The sequence below is a fragment of the Choloepus didactylus genome, chromosome 2, assembly GCF_015220235.1.
Source record: "Choloepus didactylus isolate mChoDid1 chromosome 2, mChoDid1.pri, whole genome shotgun sequence".
Lineage (NCBI taxonomy): Eukaryota > Metazoa > Chordata > Mammalia > Pilosa > Megalonychidae > Choloepus > Choloepus didactylus.
Window position 1 is genome coordinate 223,751,154 of NC_051308.1, and position 24,757 is coordinate 223,775,910.

The 24,757-nt window shown below is 41.8% G+C and overlaps 1 protein-coding gene across 2 annotated transcripts in view; it reads right to left on the reverse strand.

Annotated features, from left to right (window-relative positions):
- CEP85 (centrosomal protein 85) overlaps positions 1–24,757 on the reverse strand; it is a 39,810-nt gene that overhangs the window by 2,364 nt on the left and 12,689 nt on the right. Inside the window, exons 4-12 of one of the 2 annotated variants that reach the window (XR_005215458.1) lie at positions 10,358–11,052; positions 9,374–9,507; positions 8,827–8,944; positions 7,593–7,778; positions 4,810–4,962; positions 4,424–4,578; positions 3,208–3,322; positions 2,252–2,302; positions 78–1,128 (exon numbers count right to left, since the gene is read on the reverse strand). Coding sequence is in view for 1 of the 2 variants with exons in the window: in XM_037828071.1 (XP_037683999.1) it covers positions 1,021–1,128; positions 2,252–2,302; positions 3,208–3,322; positions 4,424–4,578; positions 4,810–4,962; positions 7,593–7,778; positions 8,827–8,944; positions 9,374–9,507; positions 10,358–11,052 (1,715 nt within the window). In the remaining variant the exon portion in view is untranslated. The remainder of the gene's footprint in view (positions 1–77; positions 1,129–2,251; positions 2,303–3,207; positions 3,323–4,423; positions 4,579–4,809; positions 4,963–7,592; positions 7,779–8,826; positions 8,945–9,373; positions 9,508–10,357; positions 11,053–24,757) is intronic. The other variant, XM_037828071.1, reaches the window with a different exon arrangement.

A 24,757-nucleotide genomic window follows, 5' to 3' on the forward strand; every position in this document is an offset into this window, starting at 1 on the left:
ATGTATGTGTGTGGAGGGGAGGGTGTGAGTCACGGCTATTCCCCCTCCACCCCCACCCCCACCAACAGTTCCACCACCATCAGGCCTCCTTCCTCCTGCAGGTAGGCTGGGTCCACACGGCTCCAATGGTGGTGAGCAAGCCACTCTCCAGCAGGTTCTGAGTCATCAGCCTCCAGTTTTCTGTTCAGGAACCAGAGAAGATGCTCCCTCCCCTAGGAACTCTATCTGAAGCCAGTCCCTCAGCCAACTCTGTCAGCCAGGCTATTAGAGAAGGCTTAACGTGAACTGTGAAATCTGAGGAGACACTGGTTTCAATCTCTCCCTGCCACCCTGACAAAAGTGGCCACCAGCCAGCCTGATCAGAGTGTCAGAGAAATAAAGCAGTCAAGGAAGACAATAAAACAGCTAGTGGTCATTGGGTGGGAGGCTGGAGAAGCTGGGGACTAGAGGATTCAGTGCTGGAATCTGCCGTACCTTTTAAAATGCTCACCCTATATAGAGTTAGGCTTCACTACACAGACCAGCTGTTTATATGTATCTGTCTGTGTCTCTGCCTCCCTCTCCCTGAACAGCTAGCCCACTCTTCTTCCCTCCCGACCTCTATTCTGCTCTCAAGATCCTGAACAGAATTCCTCTTCCAGTCCCAGCCCTCTACCCACACTGGGCCATGTGACCACCCCAGCTCTGGGAGACTCCTTCCTAGGCAAGTTGGCTAGGAACATGGCTGCCCCCTTCTGACAGCTGTTCACTTCAGGAGAACCACCAAACCCCCAGTCTTCTGAAAACCTCTCTCTGCAACCATACAAACCTGCAGCTGCAGGAAGACAAAAGGAGAGAAAATGACTTTCTACATACAAAAAGCATTCCTGGGTAAATATGGCCACTCCAAGACAGGTGCTGCCAAAAAAGCTCAGCAGGGACCTCCAAACACAGGGGTTCTTATGAGGGTAGGGCTGGGGAGGGTATACAGAGAAATCAGGCTTGTAGAGGCAGTGCCAAGGGCCTGGCTATGCTGCTTACCTCCTTCACAGCTGTGCGCAGCTGCTGCAGCGCTGTCTCCCTCCGCTGGGCCTCCTCCCTCAGGGCCTGGCTTGTTCCTTCTTCTTGGGCCACTTCCTGCTCTAGGCTCTGAATCCCACCACAAAAAGTAGTGAGAGAAGACACCAGGGGTACCAAGTGAACCCACTAAACATCTCTCCCTTCTTTCTGCTCTTTTAGGTACCCCACCGCAATTCTGGTTCAGACATCACCTCTGGCCTGGACTACACAGTTACACAGTGAAGCCCCACCCCCCACTCCGCCCACACACTGCTGTTAGAAATTATTTCAGAAGAGCCCTGATCTGTGACTATCCATTTACATCTTCCTATAGCCCCTGACCACCTACCAAATAGAGTCCAACTCTACAGCAGGGCATTCCAGGCCAGTGTGGCCCCTACCTACTTTTCTAACCCTATCTCTTCTTACCCTCCACAAAACCAACATTCCTGGCATACTGAATGACTGGCTGCCATCTCCAAAGGCTCCAGCTTCACTGCCTGTATTCACTCCCCTCCTCTTTGCCTGGACTGTTCTGCTCTGCCTGTCACTGCAGGAAACCTCCAAGGGCCACCTGAGCCTTCCCCAGCCTGCAAATCAGATCCAAGTAATTCTAATTCTGCCTTGCCACTCTTACCTCCAATCATGGCTCATGAGTACATCTGCTTAATATTCTAGTTGGTTGTGCACATGATTCCTCCTGCCACTAGACCATAACTTTCTTATTCAATTCAATATTTATTAAGCACTTACTGTGTAACAGGCACTGAGGATACAGAAAAGAATACCAAACATTCCCTGTCTTGAGGAGGTCAGTCCAGGCCCTTACCAATACTGTGTGTGAAATGCTTTTACTCATGCTTTTCCTTCCATCTGGAATTCCAACACCATTCTATCTGGCTCCTCTTCTTTGCCTGGCTAATTCCTCCTCATCCTTCAAGGCTCAGGATTCCAGAACACATTCCTTGACCTCCCCTTTTCCCACTGACACTCTTGTGCTTTCAGGGTAATGTGGACATTGCTCTCACAGTACTGTGCTGCCACTTTTGTCTTCCCAACAAGACTGTAGGCTCAAAAGCACTAACCCGGTCTTATTCTTGTCTGTATCCCTAACACTGGGCAAACTGTATTGCAGAGAACAGAATAAAATGTTGGATGAATTCTAGAGATTCCATCAAGTCCTAACCACCATGTCCCAAGGACTCCTGCTCACCTGTACTTGTGAATGCAATTGATCCATCTTCTGCTGCTGCTTCTCCACAATCTGAAAGGCAAAGTCAGTGAAGAAGGCCATAAGCACAGGGCCAGTGGAGAGATCAGAGGGCAAGGAGCTACATCAGCATCTGTGGTCTAGCTATTAAGCCCCGCTGTACAGTCCCAGTGGTATTGAGTCCAGGGTGAAGCCTAGTTAGCGCCACCTACAGAAACAGGGCCCAGACTCCTGATATTGAGTAATGAGACTCACCCCTGTGCTCCAATCACAAAGAGGTTTATACAGGAATGACCATGACCACTACTGGGGGTAGGCAACAGGGGGACCCTCATCCTAATGACTGCAGGCCAGTGGAATCAAATTTATATGCAGATAGCGTACACTCTGGTTCTTTAGTAAAGGACTTGGCTAAAAATTTAGTTTAATGAAGCCTGCCCTCTACAGGGCTGTGAAAGCTGTTGCTACTTATTGCTTTGGTCCCACTGACTGTCCAAGGAGAGATCCTGAACAGGCATGACTTCCTTTTCTTTGAGCCCTCAGGTATCCTCTGAACTATTTTTTCTTTTGTGCTGATCTTCAGTCAGTCTCATGGACAGGTCATCTCTTTTCTCAACTCTTCTCTGCTGAGTTGGGAAAGCAGACCACCTCACTGGTTGGAACTCTCCCCAGCGCAAGAGGTTCTGTATGGAGCCTGAACCATGAGTGAACAACTTGGGGCATCTATTCTGGATGCTCAGAGACATGTCCCTTCCTAACTTTTGCCTGTATTCTAGATGAGTCAAGTTTGCCTGTCATAAGGGGTGAACATCTAAAATGCAAGTTGTTGCTATACAGGGACAATTTCTCAGTAGAGAAAGAAAAGCTCTGGGTAGCACATTCCAGGTGACCCAGGCCAGGAATTCATGGTTCCTCTCCTAGCCTGCCTGTTTTGTCGCAGCCTAGATATCCTCAGTTACCTTTCGGAGGGAATCACATTCCTTCTGCCAAAACTCTATTTCCATTTTCGGATCTTCTCCCTGATGGCCTGGACCTTCTCCGTTGGCCTTCTTCACACACTGCTTATCTTGCAGGCTGAAAGACAGTGCCTCTTCAAGAGCTCCGAAGGCAGAGAGATGTGGTTTTGATTCCTGGCTCTACTATTTACTGTATGTTACACTTAAGACTCCTCTGAGCCATAGCTGGGAATAATGTCTTTGGTCTGTTGTAATGTAGCGAGTGGCACACAGTTGCTGCTCTGTGTATGTTAGTTCTCTTCCCTCAGGGCCAACATCTGTTAAAAGGTGCCATCAATTCTCTACCTGCCCAAGGCTCTTTTATTATTTGATATTTTAAAAATAAACATTCATCACATGTATTTAGACTCTGAAAGTCATACATGCACATTGTAAAATTTTGGAAAATTCCAAAAAGAGCTCCTTTTATCTTGGCACACATAGTCTGAGGTAGAGCCAACTTTATCCCCTAACCCAACTTTTGAGTCCAACCACAAGTTTCCTCCTGTAGGTCCCCACAATCACTTCCATCATGGCCCATCTGCTGAGGGAAACAACAGGGTCTCTGTGGTTGAATATGGCATGAAAAATCCAATCTATCCCATTAGAAACTGGATTTGCTCCAAAAGGCTGTTGAAACACAGCCATCTCATTTTCAGAAACTGCTACTAATTTGGAAACCAGGTGACTAATGGAAGAGGCTCCCAAGATACCCTGAGAGTACACTATGGCATCTTGTTTTGCTCTCAGAAGCTGTTGTGGCAATGGAAAGCAAACCCTAGGACTGAGGACAAACAGATGCTCCCAGTAGCCTTTAGTTTACAAGGTGGAAATGAGAACAGCCCCCAGTCCTCAGCACCAGGTCCATTTTATAAATATACAGACACATCATTTTCTAGTTTATAAAGTACTTCCATTCATTTGACACATACATACTCAAGGACTATTATGTATCAGCACTGAGTTGGATTCTTCCAAGGGATATAATGACAAGCTGTGGCTGCACCCCTATCTCCAGGCCCCAAAGACATAGTCACTGCTCATAAACGGCATTCATATCATTCACAATCCAAAGAAACCAAAGCTCAGAGAAGTCAAGTACTTGCCCACAGTAGCACAAAGTCAGGACAAGAACCTAGCTCTCCTCTCCCTTTGCCTCAAGCTCTATAGAAGTATTTACCTATGTCTAGTGGAGGAGAATTCTGCTTCCCTCTGTCTCAGGCTTTCCAGTTGAGCCTCTTTCTCCCTGCAGGCTGCCTCGGTCTCCTCCAACAAACTTTCCAGTTCGGTCACTCTCTCGTGCAGCTCTGTGCGCCTCAATTCAGAATCCTTAAGCTGAGAGACAGGATCCCATGCTTAGGTCAACAAGCCAGGGGAAGATTTGGTCTGAGCACCTCAAGAAATCTGCAGTCCAGTTGTTAATTTGACAGATGTAAGTCTGGACATGGCTCCCTTGGGGTTTTCCTTTCAGGAAGCCACAGAGTAACTGCATACAGTAAATGATGAGAAAGTCCCCCAGCTTGGCCACTCCCTGATTGCCCCAGGTATGCCCAGACATTGCGCTACCTGCTGGTTTTGCTTCTGATGATCTTCCAGGGTGGGCAGGTCAGCCAGGTAGCGCTCCAAGGTCTCAATACGCTGCTGCTTCTCCCGGTTCTGCTCTGATTCCTTCTGGCATTTCTTTTTCAAATTATTGATGTGTTTATCCCGACCCTTGACCTTGGGAAAGAAACGTTAAGAGTTTGTCTCTACTGGCCTCTCCAAGGGCCCTGAACACCAACTTGTTTCAAAGTGACCATTATCTCTTGAACCCTTGGGCTGTGGATATTGTTCCACTGCAATAAAGGAAGGAAGCTGATCAAGTATTCTCATTTGGAATGAGGGCATAAACTGCAGCATTAAAACATCCCAACTTTCCAGCCAAGGACAGAGAAGGGCAACTTGGGCAGTTTTAAAGAATCGACAGCACTTCCCTCTAGACATACAACCAGTCTGGTCTATTCTGCTAAGATAGGTAATGCCTTCTTCCCTAAACACCACACACGATATAAAGCCAAGCAATCATCTGGAAGGACTGATGAAACTGTAAGCTCCCTGAATGGAAAGGCTGTGTCCTTTTTCCTCATTATTGTATCCCTAGCACTTAACACAGATCACGCCTTTAGTGAAGATTTGTTGGATGGGGACTGTTTCTTCACTACTCTGACTTTTTCTTTGGCTTATGAAAAAGGGAAGCTGGGGGAAAAGAAAGCAGAGAAGAACCGAGGCAGGTCCGTTTATACCAAAGAGGAAGCACAAGACTAATTTAATCCAAAAGTAAGAGAGTACTAAGAAAAATCCCTGAAAAGGCCAAAAGCCCACCCTGGTACAATCTGTACCCTTCAAACTCTGAAGGAACAGTTCTTGCATTTTAAAATGTATCAAAAATCACCCGGGAAGCTTACTGAAAATGCCGATAACCAACTTTGAATATAAAAAAATGGTGAACAAACTATAGATGTTTATCTCTTCTCCCTTCCAAAACACCTCTAAAATGACAGGAAGGAAATAAAGTATTAAATTTAGAAGGAAAAAGAGAAAAGAGGAGGAGACAAAAGCAGATGAGAGATAACAACATGTTTTTGAAAGATTCAAGTAGACAGCAAGGGATAATTGACTCAGTGGAGGAGAGGAAGTTAGAATCTGCAGTGCGAGTTATAGATATTATGGGAGATAGCATGTCCCTTACAACTCCTGGGAAGCTCTGTACTTAAAGCACCAGGTACCTGTGGAGGCACGTATCAGCCACACACCTGAAAAACAGGGGGATTCACTGGAAATCTATCTACAGGTTAACTGGATACCACCTTCACCCTGAGCATTCCAACAGGAGACTAGAGATTTATTCTCTGGAGAAATTAAATGAGAGACTTCAGACTCAGGGATTCCATCAGAGTAGAGGGAGAGGGTGAAGTGCTGGGTTGAAAACAAGTATTTAAGGGAAAATCTATGTACTGACTGTGGGACTCTAAGCCCAATCTCCTGCTTGCCATTACAAATCCGAAAGTAAAAAGTATTTCTCTTCCCAGTCTCCCCACCAGGCTGCAGGTTGAAAATTCTTCTCTGGAGAAGAATCCAGGCACTGACATTTGAGGGTCCATGAATGAAAAGGGCCGTCTAAGTCTGATCACCCTATAGTGAAGTCTTCCAGGCAACTACCACATACCCAGAGCTTCCATTCAGCTTTTTAATGCTTCACTATTAAATATGAGTGCCCATTCATTCAAGGGTCACCAAGCCTCCAACAAGAAAAAAAAAGGGGGGGCCTGAAGGAAGTAAGAAACAACACTATAAGCAGAAGTAGACATCCAAAAAAGCTATAACCAATATCCTCAGAGAGAGAAGATATTGCATCCATGAAACAAAAACAGATAATGTCTAAAACTGATTTTAAAAATGCAAGAAAAGCATTCTATTCAGAAATACAGAGGGGTGTGTGTGTGTGTATATCAGGGAAAAGAGAAGAATTGAGGACGGATACCTTTGTGGACTGTGGCTGGAGCACAGGACTACTACTTTTCATTATAAAGCTATTAAGACTTGATTATTTAACTTAGATACATATACTGATTATAATTTTCTTTTTTAAAAGTCCTGTAAGTCCTTGCTGGACCAAGAGCACCAATATTACCTGGGAGCTTGTTAGAAATGCAGGATCTCAGGCCCTCTTCCAGAACTACTGAATCAGGATCTGCATTTTTAACAAGATTCCCAAGTGATTCTTAAGCACATTAAAGTTTGGGAAGCACTGCTCTTGTTGATTTTCATGCAAATAGTCCAGGACTAAACATCTCTAAACTGGTCCTTCAATAACACCTGTACTAGAAGAAACTGTGAATTGGAGGTACAAACAGAACCAAAAGATTTTAAACCAGCTTCTCCTATAATGCCCAATCTCATCCACAGCAATTCTAAGGGCACTGGTTGAAAATAAAAAGCTCCCGAACTATTGCACACATGGAGTTTTTCTCTACTTTTTAGGAAAAGTGAGGGCTACTTGTGTTTACCACAGGTGTTTAAACACCTTGCAAACAGTGCCATCTGGCATGACTGCTCAGGCTGGCTTTCTACCCAGGCCAGGTGAGGGCACATCACAGTCTAGGACAATGAGGGATTATATGACTTTCCCTAACTGGAGAAGCTTTGTGGAGATGAAGCAGAAAGGAGTGTTCCATTTCTAGCAGGTTGATCCATGGTGAGAAGCCAAGTAAGGGTCTCACCCAATTGGTTCCAGGAATGGGGGCCAGAACAGCCTAGGCTCTGGTGCCAACTCCTTTGTGAATCAGAGAGTCATCAGCTCCTTAGCTTACCCTTTCTTCCTGTTTCTTCCCCTCCTCTGAATGCTTCTGCAATGCCATTTTGAGTGACTCTCTGATGAGCTGGACTTCAACTTCGGAGGCAGAGAGTTTCTTTTCAAGCTCGATCTTTTCTTTGCTCAAGGCTTCTGTCTTCTGCGCAAATTGTGCACGTAAGAAAGTGTTCTCTCGCTGCAATTCCTGCCAGAAAGATTCTCAATATATACCTGTTCCCAAGCCTCACAGTTCCATATACTTTACTTATTCCCAGCGTACTTTGTGGTAAAATGTCATCCTTCTCCAAGAATTTCTTAAAGCCATGATTTTCCAAAGTGTGGTCTTAGGACTAAAAGCATCAGCATTACCTGGGAATTTATTAGAAACGCAAATTCTTAGACCCAACTCCCAGTTCCCCTGAATCAGAAACTGTGGTGATGGGTCCCAATAATCTGTGCTTTAACAAGTTTCCAAGTGATTCTGAAGCAAGCTCAAGCCACTGCCTTCAAGCAATACTTGGAAGGAATACAGGACAAAACATCAGAAGACCTGGGCTCAATGCCTGGTTCCTTTACACTTATTCTCTATATGATCTTAGTCAAGTTCTTCCTCCAAGTTGGGCCTCCATTTTTTTCACCAGTAAATTTAGAGGATTGTTACTAGTTTATACCTTAGGGTCCTTCCCCACCTAACAGTCTGATTCTATGAGAAGGAATACTGTCTGAACAAGCTCACCAGTACCACGGCCTGTCTAATACCCATTTACTCAAAAGCCCAAATTGTAGAAGCTTGGTCAACAAAGAAAGGTTCTTTACTAGCTCTCAACTGTCACAGCCATTTACCTCAATGAGAATATGGTTTCCTGCAGTTGCTCCTACGACATGGAGGAATAAAAATGAGAATGACTCATCCCCATCACCTCTGCTTTTCCCTCCATTTGGCCAGGGCTGTTAGAGTGACTTCTGAAAACATCACCTGACTCTAGAACCTTACTATCCATCCTGCTCTGCCTTTCTTCCTTCCCAAGTATGTCCTGACACCAAGGCATCTGGACTTTCAACTTGATCTACTCTCAAGCCTTTTCTGCCCCCACAAGGGGGTGCTTTGTAATTAAGATGTTTGCTCTTTGAGGGCAGAGACATCTTACACCACTTGCGGTCCCTTTTGTATCCCTTGATACCTATTGGTGCCAACCATAGAGAAGACACTGAGTTATGATGAGCACAATGTCATCCTAGCTGCCAATGCTTACCTGCAGCCTCAGCAAGCAGACATCTCCGAAGGGGGAAGGGCGGCCCAAAAGGGCACTGTGGACTTGTAGTTCACTCTCTCTCACTTTCTGCTCCAGCTGAGAGATGTGTTTCCTCTGCCTGCAAAAGTCAGTAGAATCAGGTCTAGAATCCTGACACTAACCTGCTTGCAATATGAAACCCAACTTTCCTTGAGAGATGGGTACAATCCATACCACGTAAGCAAAGAGCATGGATTCTGAACAGCACTGTTTTGCTGAAGGAGGAAGAGCAAATTACAAAGCATACTGAGAAGGTATGAGGAGAGTTAAGCAGCAATGAACAAGCTGCCCCCTTTAAGGCACTCCCTAGAGCCCCTGAAGAGATATACAACTGGCCTATCACACAGTCAGATGCAAGACTAGGCTGTTTATCAACATAGCTCTACCATGAGGCAAAGCTTGGGCCTAAGCAAAGAGGACGCACTGCCCTTGGGAAGATGTCATTAGGTGACTTCAGCTGGGGCTAGGAAAGCAGAGGCTAGCCCTGTGGCACTCCTTGCCCTCTTACTTGTCAATGAGGAGCTCCTTTTCCTTCAGAAGGTGTTCATTACTGTTCAAGATGCTGATCCACTGTGCTGGCTCTAAGATGGGCAGTGAAGGAGCAAAAGCAGTGGGATGGTGGCAGATGGCTCCATTCTGAAGCTGAAAGACAAGCAGGCTAGGGAGATGACATGATCTTGACCCATAGCACTTGAAAACACTTGAGCAAGTACCCAGCTGGGTCTGCAGTCAAGCCTTGGTTTGGCTCAGACTGAGAAGGCCCAGTGTTTGTGAAATAATTTTAGCTCTGATGCATGACTAGAAAGAACCTGCCAGGGAAGATTCTGCCAACTGGACACTCCCTGCTCAGAAATTCAGAAAGACTCTAGTTTCTAAGAAAAGGTCAATAATCTTTCTTATCTGGCAACACAGGCAAACCAGGAGCTAAGATGTTCTCACCAACCAGGGGAAGAGAGTATGTCTTTCTGCTCCCTTCCTCCCCACTCTACGGCAGCATAGGAACCTTCTGTTTTGTTTTGTTTTGTTGGGCAAAAAAAGTGATATACTGGAAAGAACACAGGGGTTCAAAATGATTTTTAAACCCTAGCTCTGCCACTTACTAGCTTTGTGACCCTAGGCATATTACTTATTCTAAGAACCTGGTAATTTTCTACATTTACTTTGTCATGGTGCTATGAGGATCAAATAAGAGTCTATAAGCGAAAGTATCTAGCCTAATGACTAGTACATAGTAGGTATGCAATCAATGTTAATCAATGTTAGAAAATCAATGGGTTTTCTCTTGTAACCCTCTACTTTGGAGAACTTATCTAGTGTTTAATTAGACCACTAACAGATTCAACAGTCAAAAGCCCACAAGCCTTCATTTCCTGACAAACATCTTCCTTCTTTCTTACAAATATTTTCTTAAGAGTCAAAACCTATAGGATAAAGACAATACAATTCTAAGATCTGTGCAGGACCTATAAATCCAAGGAACAAGGGCCTCTACCTGCATTTGCTCCATCTGTAAACGGATCAACTCCAGTTGCTGCCGACAAGTGCTGAGCTCACAAGATTGGTCACGGGGATGCCATGGGTCAGGGCTCGGCAACCACACCTGAGAGGGTAGAGGTTTGGAGAGGCCAGGGGCAGGCTGGAGTCCCAAAGGGAGCACCCCATTGCCACTAAGGTGTGGTCCATTCCGCTCACAAACCACCCCACTGCCTGGTGCCTTCTTGGCCTCAGGTAGCACTTTGTACAATTCCTTTTTTGTGTCAGCTCTTGGGTTGTGGAAGTGAACTCTGTAGTGAGGATCAGAAAAAAGTGTCTCCATCACTCCTGACTGATTGAGAGTAGACTCCATGCTGGGAATATCAAATTTCCTCATCTCTTCCTCTCTTTCATGGCCCACTGCTGGAAACCAGGAGTGTTCAATTCCATTTTCTCCAGCAGCACCACAGAGATACATCAGATCTCTAGACAGGCCCGGAGAACGTTTCATTGCACCAAGATCTCCATTTCTTGTCACTCCCACACTTTCAGCCGACACTGACAAAGGGAGTTTGGAAGAAGTGGGTCCAGCAGGTGTAGAATTTGGCTTGGCAGGAGAAGTCCCCAAAGTAGAAGGCATCACATGGGCTGTTGGAATAGTTGCATGGCTTTTGATGGGCTGGAAAGAAGGGCTGCCACTTGAGCTGCAAAAATCTGCGGAGAGAGTAGTCTTCCATAAGTCAAAATTGAAAGAGTAAGCTTTCTTGAGTTTGGCTGCTATGCCAGAGGTTATCTGCCTGTCCTGAGACCAGGCAGACAAGGCACTCTTATTAGAAGTATCAGGCAGAAAGACACAGCAGCCTAACTGGGAGACGTGTGTTCCAGGATCTCAAATGTCATTCACAAGGTAAAAACAACAAAAGGAAAACACTGGCTTCATTTTTAATTTATACTCTTATTCTTCAAACCGAGTAAAAAATCATGAGTCAACAAGCAAAGATGGAAACTGAACTTTTAAAAGAAATATTACTTACTTAAAGGAAATGGATTAGGTCCTATTCTGGGAGATGGGCAACTCTGAGCTATAATCCAATTCCTTTCCAAGGGCCGACAGGAGCCTCTGTGACATCCAGAGCTCCCGAGAGAAGGTGAGCAATGAATCCAAACTGTCCAAAGAATAAGGTAAACCGGACAGTCGTGCTCAGTATCCAAATCAGGGAGTATGGCATCCGAGTCAGGATTCTGTTTTCTCTCCCTCACCCCAGACCTGACTGCCTGGATATGTGAAGTTATTCTTAGTAACTCTCATGTTTCACTCTAGCACAGTAAGCGCTCTCAAGTGGGTACACAGTGAAATCCTTTATTTTATATTTCGCCTTTAACTTACACCCTTGATTTTATCCAACTGTGATTTTTAACTTTTCCTGCAGACTGAATTTAAGCTGCCTTTGGCCCCTCCTGCCTGGTCTTTGGAGACTCTTTGATTAGTCCTGCCACAGAAGTTCATATTTCTATATATTTTCAACTTTCAAGCGCTGCTCTGAGGAAGACTATAAGGTCACAGAATTAATGTGCCAGGGCAGTGGGCTTCAAACAAACAACAAGCCAGGAATGAGAGGAAACATAATCCATTACCTTAGCAGGCAGAAAACTGAGTAAGGGGACAAGGAATAACAATTTCTTTCCTTTTCAACTGTGTCCAGTACTTTTTTTTTTCAATACTTCATTAAGGCATTAAATAATAAAACATAGTGGCATATCTAGTAACAAACCATTAAAAATGATCATACAGGAGGCTCAAAGGGACACAGTTGAGACATAAGGAAAAAAAAAAGAAATACAGAATGTAAGCTTTGTATCAATGTTGAATCTGTTGTACTTCTTAGCTGCGTTTAATGGGATTGCATGAAAGAATGTTCTTGTTCATGGGAATTGTATATGTGAATTATAGTGTTTGTTCAAGGATGTGTGCAGCTAGCTCTCATATGTTCAGAAGACAAAGCAATAGATGATGGATGATAGGGAGGGAAAGAAACAGTGATGTGACAGCATGTTAAAGTTGGTGGATAATAATAATGCAGTAGCCTCTCAGGACCAAGAAAGAAAGAAATTCCAGAGTCAAGGGACCAAGTTTTTGGTGCCCCACAAGTCAAAATATAGGATCAGTCAACAGAGTTAAAGTAGAATGGCAAGGATGAAGACTTCCAAGACTGGTAAAATCTCCACTTGTAATCCTCTATAACGGTACCCTAATATCAGCTATCACTGAAGGTCCCTGCCCCCAAAAGTGTAATTATGGAAAAGAAGACAGTGGGACTGTGGCCTAGGGGCTGCTACTATGTTAAACTCACTAACACCTCCTACCCATTCTCCATCCACAGCACCACTGTCTCTCAAAACTCACCAAATTCAGTTTTGAGCCCATAACCCCTCAAAGTAATAATGCCAAAACCAAAGCCAAGAAGAAAGTAGCAACTGACCCAGCAGAATATGGTTTTTCTAATTTTCTGTTGGGCATGGTCCATCTATGAATGATGGAATAAAGTGAGATCTTTGTCTCTGCTTCACTGTCAGTATTTGCCACATGTCTGTTAGGTTTATTTATATTAAGGAAACTGCTGATTCTGATGGACTACACTATAAAAATATCAAGCTACACCTTAAGTTTGGTTGGTGTATAAAAGAACATTTTGAAACAAAATAGCAACTGAGATTTTCAAAAGGCCACCATCTTCTACAATTTTCAAAGGCATTCAGAATTTAGTATATGGGATATGTGATTTTTATTTAGAGAAGTCCACAGTCCCCAAATAATTGGATTTGTGACACTTTAAGGATATTATTTCTAAATGACTTCTCTCCCCAACTATACCTCTGGCCATTCCACATCCTACCAAAAAACAAAAGAACAAAAAAACTCATCCCTTCTAGCAGCCCTCATTTCTTGGTAAGGGGTAGATTTAGATATTGCTAAATCTGGACTACTTCTGCCTACATCCCTTGGTGGCTTATGAAGTACGGTAGTCTGAACTAACCGAGTGATTATTTCAGTCTTTAGTAGAGAGCTGAAACCATTTTCAGCTCTTCAATACCCTCACTCTTGAGAATCTTCAAGGTAAAACACCGTAGTGAAAGGCTGAATCAAAAGCCAGCCTGTTCAGCTCTCTTCTCCACATCTACTGCAAGAATGAAGACTTTTCTCAGCAACCAGACTGTCAACATTCCAGAAAATAAGGCCATCACACTAAAGGGATACACAGTTATTGTGAAAGGCCCCAGAGGAATCCTGCAGAGGAACTTCAATCACAGCAGTGTAGAATTCAGTCTTCTGGAAACAAAAAGAGGCTTCAGGTTGACAAATGGTAGGGAAATAGAACAGAACTGGCTACAGTTCACACTATCTGTATCATGCATAGAACATGATCAAGGGTTTTCACTGGGCTTCTATGGGGACCCAAGGCCCAGGCCCCCACCCCTCCATAGTGAAAGTGAGTTATTTCACTCAGCTGCCTACTTGACCAAGACAAAGTCATCAGACCTCCTGGGGTGGGGGTGGGGGAGAAATGTATCCTAAAGAAAGCATTGCAACTCCCCTCCCCGATCACTGTTGATGACAAATCTCTACACCCGTGTCACAAGACACACCCTGTGGAATGACCTTGAAGTAACCCTTATAAACCACCCCTTGGCACCCCCCACTCTTAGTGAGGTGCTAACTTCCATCTTCCCCAGCCATCCACTGCTATGGAACCATTTCCTGTCAGTAAGTCTTATTAAAATCATGTCTAAAACCCGTGCCTGGCATGTTCTTCAGTCTTGGGGATAAGCTGGGTTGGAACAGCTTCCATTACAAGACGAGGTCTGTATGCTCACTCCCCCAACAATGTTGTTATTCAGGAGAGTGGGTCTGTTGTTGAAACCTGGTATTTCCTAGGTGAAAAAATATATCCACAGGGTCACGATGAGGCCAAGCATTGTTTGTTCGGTATCTCAAGCCCAGAAATGTGAGTTAATTCTTGAAGGAAATGACACTGAACTTGTATCAAACTCAGCTGTTTTGACTCAGCAAGCCATAACAGTTAAAAACTAGGATATCAGAAAATTTGGGATGGTATCTGTGTTGCTGAAAAAGGAACAGTTCAGCAGGCTGACGAATAAAATCTAAGAGTTGTCCAGCTATGGAAACCATAAGATGTTAGGCCTATTTGATGTTTTAAAGAAGCAAAAAGAATTCACTTGTTGATTTGAGGGAGGAAAAAAAAAATGCCTATTCAATTTAAAGGTGGACAATGAACTATAATTTATACCGGTCATAAAGATTCTTGTCAGGCTCCAAATAAACCAAATTAGATTCAAGAAGAAAATGAAGCCGCAAGAGAAAAGTAACGTACAATATACAAGGAACTCCCAATAAAATTAAGGGCCCATTTGTAATCAGATACCATGGCAAGAAGGCAGTGGGATGAAATACTTGCAGTGCTGAGAGAAAACAATTTCCAACCAAGAATTTTCTATCTGGTGAGACTGTCATTCAACAAGAGAGAGATTAAGATATTCCCAGATAAAAGTTAAGGCAATGTGTCACTACTAGACCTGCCCTAAAGGCAATACTAAAAGGAGTTCTTTAGACAGAGGAAAAGACACTAGACAGTGTGTTCCGGTTTGCTTATGCTACCGTTTTGCAAAACACCAGAAATGGATTGGCTTTCACAAAGAGGGTTTATTTGGTTACCAAGTTACAGTCTGAAGGCTATAAAATGTCTAAGGTAAGGCATCAACAACAGGGTACCTTCACTGAAGGATGACCATTAGCATCCAGAAAACCTCTGTTAGCTTGGAAGGCACGTGGCTGACATTCGCTTGCTCACAGGTTGCATTTCAAAATGGCGTTCTCCAAAATGTTGCTCTTGGGGCATTTTATCCCCTCTTAGTTGCAACTGCCCTTCAAAATGTCACTCTCAGTTGCTCTGTTTGTGAGCTCTTTTTATAGGACTACAGTGAACTAATCAAGACCCACCCTGAATGGGTGGGGCCACACTTCCATGGATGGAAACATTATCTAGAGGTCACACCCTAATCAAAGGTGTCACTCACAGTTGGGTGGGTCACATCCCCATGGAAACACTCAATCAGAAGGTTCCAACCTAAGCAACACTAATACATCTGCCCCCACAAAACTGTATTAAAGAATATGGCTTTTTCTGGGGGACATAATACATACAAACCAGCACACAGTGGATCAAAGTAACAGAAAGAAAAAAAGACCTTTGGTAAAGGTAACCATATAGGTATAACCAAGCAATTAAAAATTAATAGATGATTATGATTACTGAAACATTACAGAGATATTTTTCTTTCTATATTATAGAATAGGCAGCTGATCTCACCCCTGTGTACTGTTACCTCACCCTTATTTATACTTATTATTGTAATAGTTATTATAGCCTAGTCTCAGCCTTGTGTGTACTTACTATTGTAAAGGTAACAACTCCATCCCCCACTTGTTTGAATACATAAAAACCCTGAACTCCTTAGACTCCAGGAGACAGAATTTTGGGCCGAAGGGCATCTGATCTCCTGCTTCCTGTGTAGCATTAGTCTCTTTCTCTTTTTGAAACCCTGGTGTCATGCACATAGGGCAGAGAACCCATCACTTCTGTTCGGTATCATAGGTAATTATAAATGCCAGTATTATTGTATGTTTTGGTATGTAACTCCACTTTTTACTTCTTACAGGTTCAAAAATGCAAATGTATAAAGAGTAATAAATCTATGGTTTGGGAAATACAATGTATAAAGATATATTTTGTAACAGGTAGTTATATGCTATGCTTATCGAAGTTAAGTGGATATCATATTGTGCCGGGTTGAAACTGTTATGAACCCCAGAAGAGCCATGAACTTTTAATCCAATCTTGTGGGGTGGAACCTTTTGATTGAATGTATCCATGGAGGCGTGATCCGCTCAACTGTGGCTGAGAACTCTGATTGAATTCTTTCCATGGAGGAGTGGACCCTGCCCATTCAGAGTGGGTCTTGATTAGTTCACTGGAGTACTTAAGAGAGCTCAAGGCTGACACAGATGCTGACACTTGGAGATGCTTGGAGATGAGGACCCAAGGATGTTTGGAGATGCTAAGCTAACAGACGAAGCCCACGGTTTGCCCTGGAGAAGCTGAGAGAGGACTCCCAGATGCTTAGAGAGAAACACCCTGGAAGAAAGAAACAAGGACACACAGAAGCTGAGAGACAGGAGTGAAGACAGAGGCCCAGACATTTTGGAGAAAGACATTTTGAAACACAACCTGGGAGCAAAGGACGAGCAGACGCCAGACACGTGCCTTCCCAGCTGACAGAGGTGTTCTGGACATCATCGACCCTCCTTCAGTGAAGGTATCCTCTTGTTGATGCCTTAGTTTGGATACTTTTATGGCCACAGAACTGTGAACCTGCAACTTAATAAATCCCCTTTATAAAAGCCAATCCAGGGTGGAGCTAAGATGGCAGCATAGAGAGGAGTGGAAGCTAGTTAGTCCCCCTGGAATAACTAATAAACAACCAGGAACACTAGTAAATAATCTAGAATAACTGTGGGTGGACAAACGTGACTGTCCACTCATCATACATCAACCTGAATCGGGAGGAATGCCTGAGATCGCAGCATAAAATCTGTAAGTAAAAACTGTGGACCCGAGCTGGAAGACCCCCCCCCCCCCCAGCAAACTGCAAAGCCTTGCCGTGCTAGAGAGCAGCACATTTTGAGCAAGCAAATATAGCTCAACTGAGCTCAAACTGGGGTTTTAATTAACAAGCGTGGACTGCTCAATTCAAGCTATGAATCCCCAATAAGCAGACAGAGGCTTTTGGTGACAACTAATATTGGAGAGCCGGAGGACCTCTCTGGGAGGGAGGGGGAGCCCAGAGGACCAGGTGCTGTCTCTGGCGAACGGGTGAAACTGAGGGGGGCTACAGAATTGGCCCTGAAGGGGAGGATTTCTGTCCCTTTTTCAGCTCAGTGGAGAAAGCCTCAGCCATTTTCAGTTCCAAGCGCTCTGACCCAGACAAGGATTGAGATAGCACAGGCAGAGAGACTATTCGAATATAAATGACCTCTCCTCGGGGGGTGTATCTTCCCTAAGAGGAAAAAGGTGGGGCCAAGGTCTACTTCCCATCTTCCATTCAGAACTAGACCCCAAAGCCTGGGGGAAAACAGCCACAGGCCACACCTCCTCACGCCAGTTGGGAGCTACAGGCTGACAGGCGCCACCTGCTGGTCAGAAAATCACAGTGACTTGAGGCATCACAGGGTGTATCAATCTAAGACATCCTCAGGGAAAAGGATACTATTGACTCCTTCTAGACCTGAGCCCGTTCTGGTCTGGGAGAACCTGATTGGAGTAACCAAGGAAACCAGATGCCTATACAACAGAAAACTACAACCTACACCAAGAAAAACAAAGTTATGGCCCAGTCAAAGGAACAAGCTTACACTTCAACTGAGATACAGGAATTTAAATAACTAATACTAAATCAATTCAGAAAATTTAGGGAAGATATGGCAAAAGAGATGAAGCGTATAATGAAAATACTGGGCGAACATAAGGTAGAAATTGACAGTTCAAAAGAACAACTGGCAGAATCTATGGAAATGAAAGACACAACACAAGAGATGAAAGACAAAATGGAGACATACAACAGCAGATCTCAAGAGACAGAAGAAAACACTCAAGAACTGGAGAACAAGACACCTGAAAGCCTACACACAAAAGAACAGATAGAGAAAATAATGGAAAAATATGAGCAACGTCTCCAGAAACTGAAGGACTACACAAAATGCAGGAACATACATGTCATGGGTGTCCCAGAAGGAGAAGAGAAGGGAAAAGGGGCAGAAGCAATAATAGAGGAAATAATCGATGAAAATTTCCCATCTCTTATGAAAGACATAAAATTACAGATCCAAGAAGCACAGCGTACCCCAAACAGAATAGATCTGAATAGGCCTACACCAAGACACTTAGTAATCAGATTATCAAACGTCAAACATAAAGAGAGAATCCTGAAAGCAGCAAGAGAAAAGCGATCCATCACATACAAAGAAAGCTTGATCAGACTATGTACAGATTTCTCAACAGAAACCATGGAGGCAAGAAGGAAGTGGGGTGATAAATATTTAAGATACTGAAAGAGAAAAACCACTAACCAAGAATCCTATATCCAGCAAAACTATCCTTCAAATATGAGGGAGAGCTTAAAATATTCTCTGACAAAGAGACCATGACAGAGTTTGTGAACAAGATACCTGCTCTACAGGAAACACTAAAGGGAGCACTACAGACTGAAAGGATAAGACAGGAGTGAGACGTTTGGAACACAATTTTGGGAGGTAGTAGCACAACAATATGGGTACACTGAACAAAGATGACTGTGAATATGGTTGAAGGAGGGAGGTTAGGAGCATGTGGGACACCAGAAGGAAAGAGGAAAGATAGAGACTGGGACTGTATAACTCAGTGAAACCTAGAGTGCTCAACGATTGTGATAAAAGGTAGAAATGTTTGTACATGAGGTAGAACAAATGAATGTCAACAACGCAAGGTGTTAAAAACAAGGTGGGATTGGGGGAAAAATACAATCAATGCAAACTAGAGACTATAATTAACAGAAACATTGTATTATGCTTCCTTTAATATAACAAAGGCAATATACCAAAGCTAAATGCTATGGGGGGGGGCGGGGAGATGAGGGAAGAGTATGGGATTCTTGGCATTGGTGATGCTGTCTGACTCTTTGTTCTACTTTAGTTTAATGCTATCTTTCCTTTTGTTGCTTCCTAGCTGTTGTGTTTTGTTTTTTTTTCTCTCTCTCTTTTTTCTTTCTCTTTTGTCTCTCTGCCTTTGACTCTTTTTCCTTCTTTGTGGAAGAAATGGAGATGTCCTTATATAGATAGTGGCGATGGTGGTGAATACATAAATATGTGACTATACAGGGAATCATAGATTATTTACTTAGGATGGAATGTTTGGTGTGTGAACAAAACCATCTTTAAAAAAAATGGGTTGATGAAGAAACCTTGAGGGCACTATATTGAATGAAATAAGACACGTAAGGACAAATATTGCAGGGTCTCACTGATATGAACTAATTATAATATTTAGACATGAAATATAAGTTACCAGGATATAGAACAAGACTAAAGAATAGGGAGCGGTTGCTTATTATGAGCAGAATGTTCAACTAGGGTGAACTTAGATGTTTGGAAATGGACAGAGATGATGGTAGCACATTGTGAGAATAACTAACAGTGATAAATGGTCTGTTAATGTGGTGGAAAGGGTAAGCTCACAGTCACATATATCACCAGAAGGAAAGTTGGAGGTTAAAAGATGGGAATGTATTAAACAGTGACTCTTGTGGAGGACAATGTCCATGATTAACTGTACAAATATTAGAAATTTCTCTCATGAACTAGAACAAATGTATGACACCATAACTAGAAGTTAATAAGAGAGGGGACTATAGGAAAAATATATACCTATAGCAAACTGTATAATACATTTAGTAGTTTAATATTCTTTCATCAACATTAACAAATCTACTATAGCAATACTATGAATCTATAATGGAGGGGGGTGTTTAGGGGTATGGGAAGATATGAGTTTCCTTTTTTTTGTCTCTATTTCTTTTCTGGAGTAATGAAAATATTTTAAAAATTGAAAAAAAATTGTGATGGATGCACAACTGTATGATGTTACCGTGGGCAACTGACTGTACATTTTGGATCTTTGGATAATTGTATGGTATGTGAACAATCTCAAAAAAAAAAAAAAAGAAAGAAAGAAAGAAAGAAAGCCAATCCATTTCTGGTATTTTGCCTAATGGCAGCATTAGCAAACCAGAACACAAATCAAAGATGATTGTGATAAATTTAGGATGTTAAATTTTAGCCCCAGGCTAACCACAAATAAAATATATGAAAATAATATACAGAAAGAAATAAGAAGGAACTCAAAATGGTATAATACAAAAAAAATCAAATAAATATGAAAGTGGTCACTAATGGAAGAATTGAGGGAGACAAAAGGTATAAGACTTACAAAGGCCAAACAGAAAAATGGCAGAGGAAAGTCATTATCAGTAGTTACTTTAAATGTAAATGAATTAAACTATTCAGTCAAGAGGAAGAGCTTGGCAGAATGGATTAAAAAGCATGATCCAACTATGAGCTGTTTACAGGATACCTTAAATTCAAAGACACAGGTAGACTGAAAGTGAAAGGATGGAAAAATAAATACCATGCAAATAGTAACCAAAACAGAGCTGGGGTAGCTATACTAATATCAGATAAAATGGACTATAAGTCAAAAAGTTACAAGGGACAAAGGTCACTCTATACTGATAAACTGGTTAATTCAACAAGAAGACATAACAACGATAAACATATATGCATAATGGCAGAGCCCCAAAATATATGACAAATATTGACAGATTTCAAGGGAGAAATAATTCTACATTAATAGTAGAAGACTTCAATACACCACATTCAGTAATGAATGGACCATCTAGACAGAAGATCAATACAGGAACAGAAGACTTGAACAATACTCTAAACCAACTAGACCTAACAGACATACATAGGACATTTCACCCAATAGCAACAGAATACACATTCTTCTCTAGCGGAGAAGGATCATTCTACAGGATAGACCGTATGTTAAGTCACAAAATAAGTCTCCATAAATTAAAAAAAAATTGAAATCATACCATGTATCTTCTCCAAACACAATGAAATGAAACTAGTGCTCAATAACAAAAGGAGAATGAGAAAATTCACAAATATGTGGAAATTAAACAATATGCTCTTAAACAGTCAGTGAGTCAAAGAAACCATAAGGGAAATTAGGAAATATCTTGAAGTGAATGAAAACGAAAATACTACATACCAAAATTTATGGAATGCAGCAACAGTAGGGCTGAAGGAAAATTTATAGCTCTAAGTGCTTACATTAAAAAAGAAAGATCTCAAATCAGAGACCTAATCTCACAACTGGAGGATCTAGAAAAAGAAGTAAACTCAAAACAAGGAGAAGGCAGGCAATAACGAAGATTAGAGCAGTGATAAATAAGAGAATAAAAAAAGCAATAGAGAATCAACAAAACCAAAAGTTGGTTCTTTGAAAAGATCAATAAAATCAACAAACCCTTAGCTAGACTGACAGAGAGCGAGAGAGCGAGCAAGCGATCGCACTCAAATAACTACAGTCAGAAATGAAAGGGGAATGATACTACTGACCCCAGAGAAATAAAAAGGATTATAAGAGGATACTATGAACAACTGTATGCCATCAAATGAGATGACCTAGATGAAATGGACAAATTCCTATAAAAAACAAACAACCTATGCTGACTCAAGACGAAACAGAAGATCTCAACAGACCAGTAACACAAGAGATTGAATCAGTATTTATAAACCTCCCAACAGAGAAAATCCCAGGACCAGATGGCTTCACTGGTCTATTTTAGCAAACGGTCCAAGAAGAATTAACATCACTACTGCTCAAATGCTTCCAAAAATTGGAAGAGGAGGGAACACCTCCTACCTCATTCTAATACCAAAACCAGATAAATACACCACAAGGAAAGAAAATTACAGATCACATCCTATATGAATATAGATGCAAAAATCCTCAACAAAATACTAGCAAACTGAATCCAACAGCAAATTAAAAGAATTATATACCAGGATCAAGTGGGATTTATCCTAGATATGCAAGGATAGTTCAACATTAGAAAATCAATTAATGGAATACACCACATTAACAAAATGAAGGGAAAAAAACACATGATCATCTCAATTGATGCAGAAAAGGCATTTGACAAAATCCAGCATCCTTTCTTGATAAAAAAACACTTAGAAAAATTGGAATAGGAGGGAACTTTCTCAACATGATGAAGGGCATATATGAAAAACCCACTCCTAATATCATATAGTAAGGTGAAAAATGGAAAGCTTTCCCTCTAAGATCAGGAACAAGGCAAGGATGCCCAATGTCACCACTGTTATTTGACACTGTACTGGAAGTTCTAGTCAGAGAAATTAAGCATGAAAAAGATAGAAAAGGCATCCAAATTGGAAAGGAAGAAGCAAAACTTTCCTGATTTGCAAACAACATGATCCTATATACAGAAAATCCCAAAAAAATCTACAACAAAGCCAACAGAGCAAATAAACGAATTCAGCAATATGGTGGGGTACAAGGTCAACATGCAAAAAACAGTGTTAGAGGAATGAAAGGGGTTGTTTAACGGCATGTTTCCCACAGATCAGCACCACAAATATGGATAGGTGCTTGCCTGATACACCTCTAAGGTATGACACTAGCACACAGACTTGACAATAGAAGGGAACATGAGAAAAATCTACACATTGCATACTAGGGACTATAATTAATAGGAATACCATACTAGTGTTACACAATACTAGGGACAAATAAAGGGCTGACAAGAGCTACAAGATGTTTTGGGTTATGAGAATTGTTTCAAGTGGAGAGTGATGATACAACTAAATGATGATAATATGAGATAAGGATGGATTATCATGGATATAACATATGCTATGTAAACTTACTTTTAAGTTAAGCCCTCGATCTTGAGGCTTGCTCGGGTGAAACTTATGGTTGTAAAGGGGAGGCTAAGCCCACCTATATTTATGCCTAGAACTCACCTGCAGAGAACCTCTTTTGTTGCTCAAATATGGACTTCCTCTCTCTAAGCCTAACTCTGCAAATAAATTCATTACCGTCCCCCCGATATGGGACAAGACTCCCAAGACAAATGAGCCTTTCTGGCGACATGGGACATGGATTCCAGGAATGAGCCTGACCCTGGCATCAAGGGATTGAAAGTGCCTTTTTGACCAAAAGGGGGAAAAAAAAACAAAAAGATAAGGTTTTAGTGGCTAAGAGAACTCAAATAGAGTTGGGAAGTTGTCCTGGAGGTTAGTACTATGCAAGCTTCACCTAGATGTGCCAAATGACCACAATAGATAAGCCCAACAGTAGTCTCAAAAACCTTAAAGAATACTCAGAGCCCTATCTGAGACTCTATAAAAAGTTTCACTCACTAAGTTTATTCACCAGAAACTTAAATCCTTCAGAGTTCTCCTATGCCAGCTAAGTCCCTAAGCTCAGAGGCAATAGCCTCTTCAAGAACATGAACTAGATGTGTCCCCTTTGCTCATAAAGTTGACACCCCTTTTCAACATGAACAGGTTAGGGTGGTCACTGCCTAGCCATCCCTTAAGATTGGGAAAAGTGATTAAACTAGAGGAAGGGGTAGCAGCAGACAAGATGGACTCTAACAGAAGATTATGAATACTGAATCTTTATATAATTTTCTTTTTCTTAATTGCTAGGGTATTAGAATAGTTAGAAGGAAAGAATTGAAATGGTAGAACTATAACCCATAGCATCCTCTGAAATTTGTTTTATAACTATTTGTTAAATTGTAATTTGAAAGCTATATCTTTTTGTAAAATATGTTATATTTCATAATAAGGAAGTAATTGAAACTGTGGAATTGTAACTTCTAATATTCTTTGAAATTTGCTCTCTATCTTTTAAATTGCACTTGGAAAGCTATCACTTTTATGTATATATGATATATTCTACAACAAAAATATAAAATTAAAACAGACAAAAAAAACAGTAGTGTCTCTACACACTGGTAATGAACAACCTGAAGAGGAAATCCATAAAAAAAAAAAAAAAAAAAAAAAAAACTCCATTTATAATAGCAACTAAGGATGTAAAGGACTTAATCTTGGAAAACTACAAAATATTACTAGAAGAAATCAAATAAAATTTAAATGGAAAGACATACCATGCTTATGGATTAGAAGACTAAATACTGTCATGATGTCAATTCTACCCAAAGTAATTTACAGATTCAATGCAATCCCAATCAAAATTCCAACAGCCTTCTTTGCAAAAATGGAAAAGTCAATCATCAAGTTTATATGGAAGAGTAGGGGGCCCCAAACAGCCAAAAACATCTTAAAAAGAAGTACAAAGTTCAGGGACTCAGTTCCGATTTTAAAACTTATTGCAAAGCTACAGTGGTCAAAAAGCCTGGTCCTGGCACAAGGAGGTATAGACCAATGGGATCAAATTAGGAGTTCAGAAATAGACCCTCACATCTACGGCCAAATGACTTGACAAGGTGCCAAGTTCATTCATCAGGGAAAAAACAGTCACTAAAAATAAACTCCAAATGACCAAAGACCTAAATATAAGAATCAGGACTATAAAACTCCTAGAAGAAAACATAGGAGAGCATATTCAAGACCTTGTGTAAAGCAATGGTTTCTCAGACTTTAAATAAAAGCACAAGTGGCAAAAGAAAAAAACAGAACAATGGG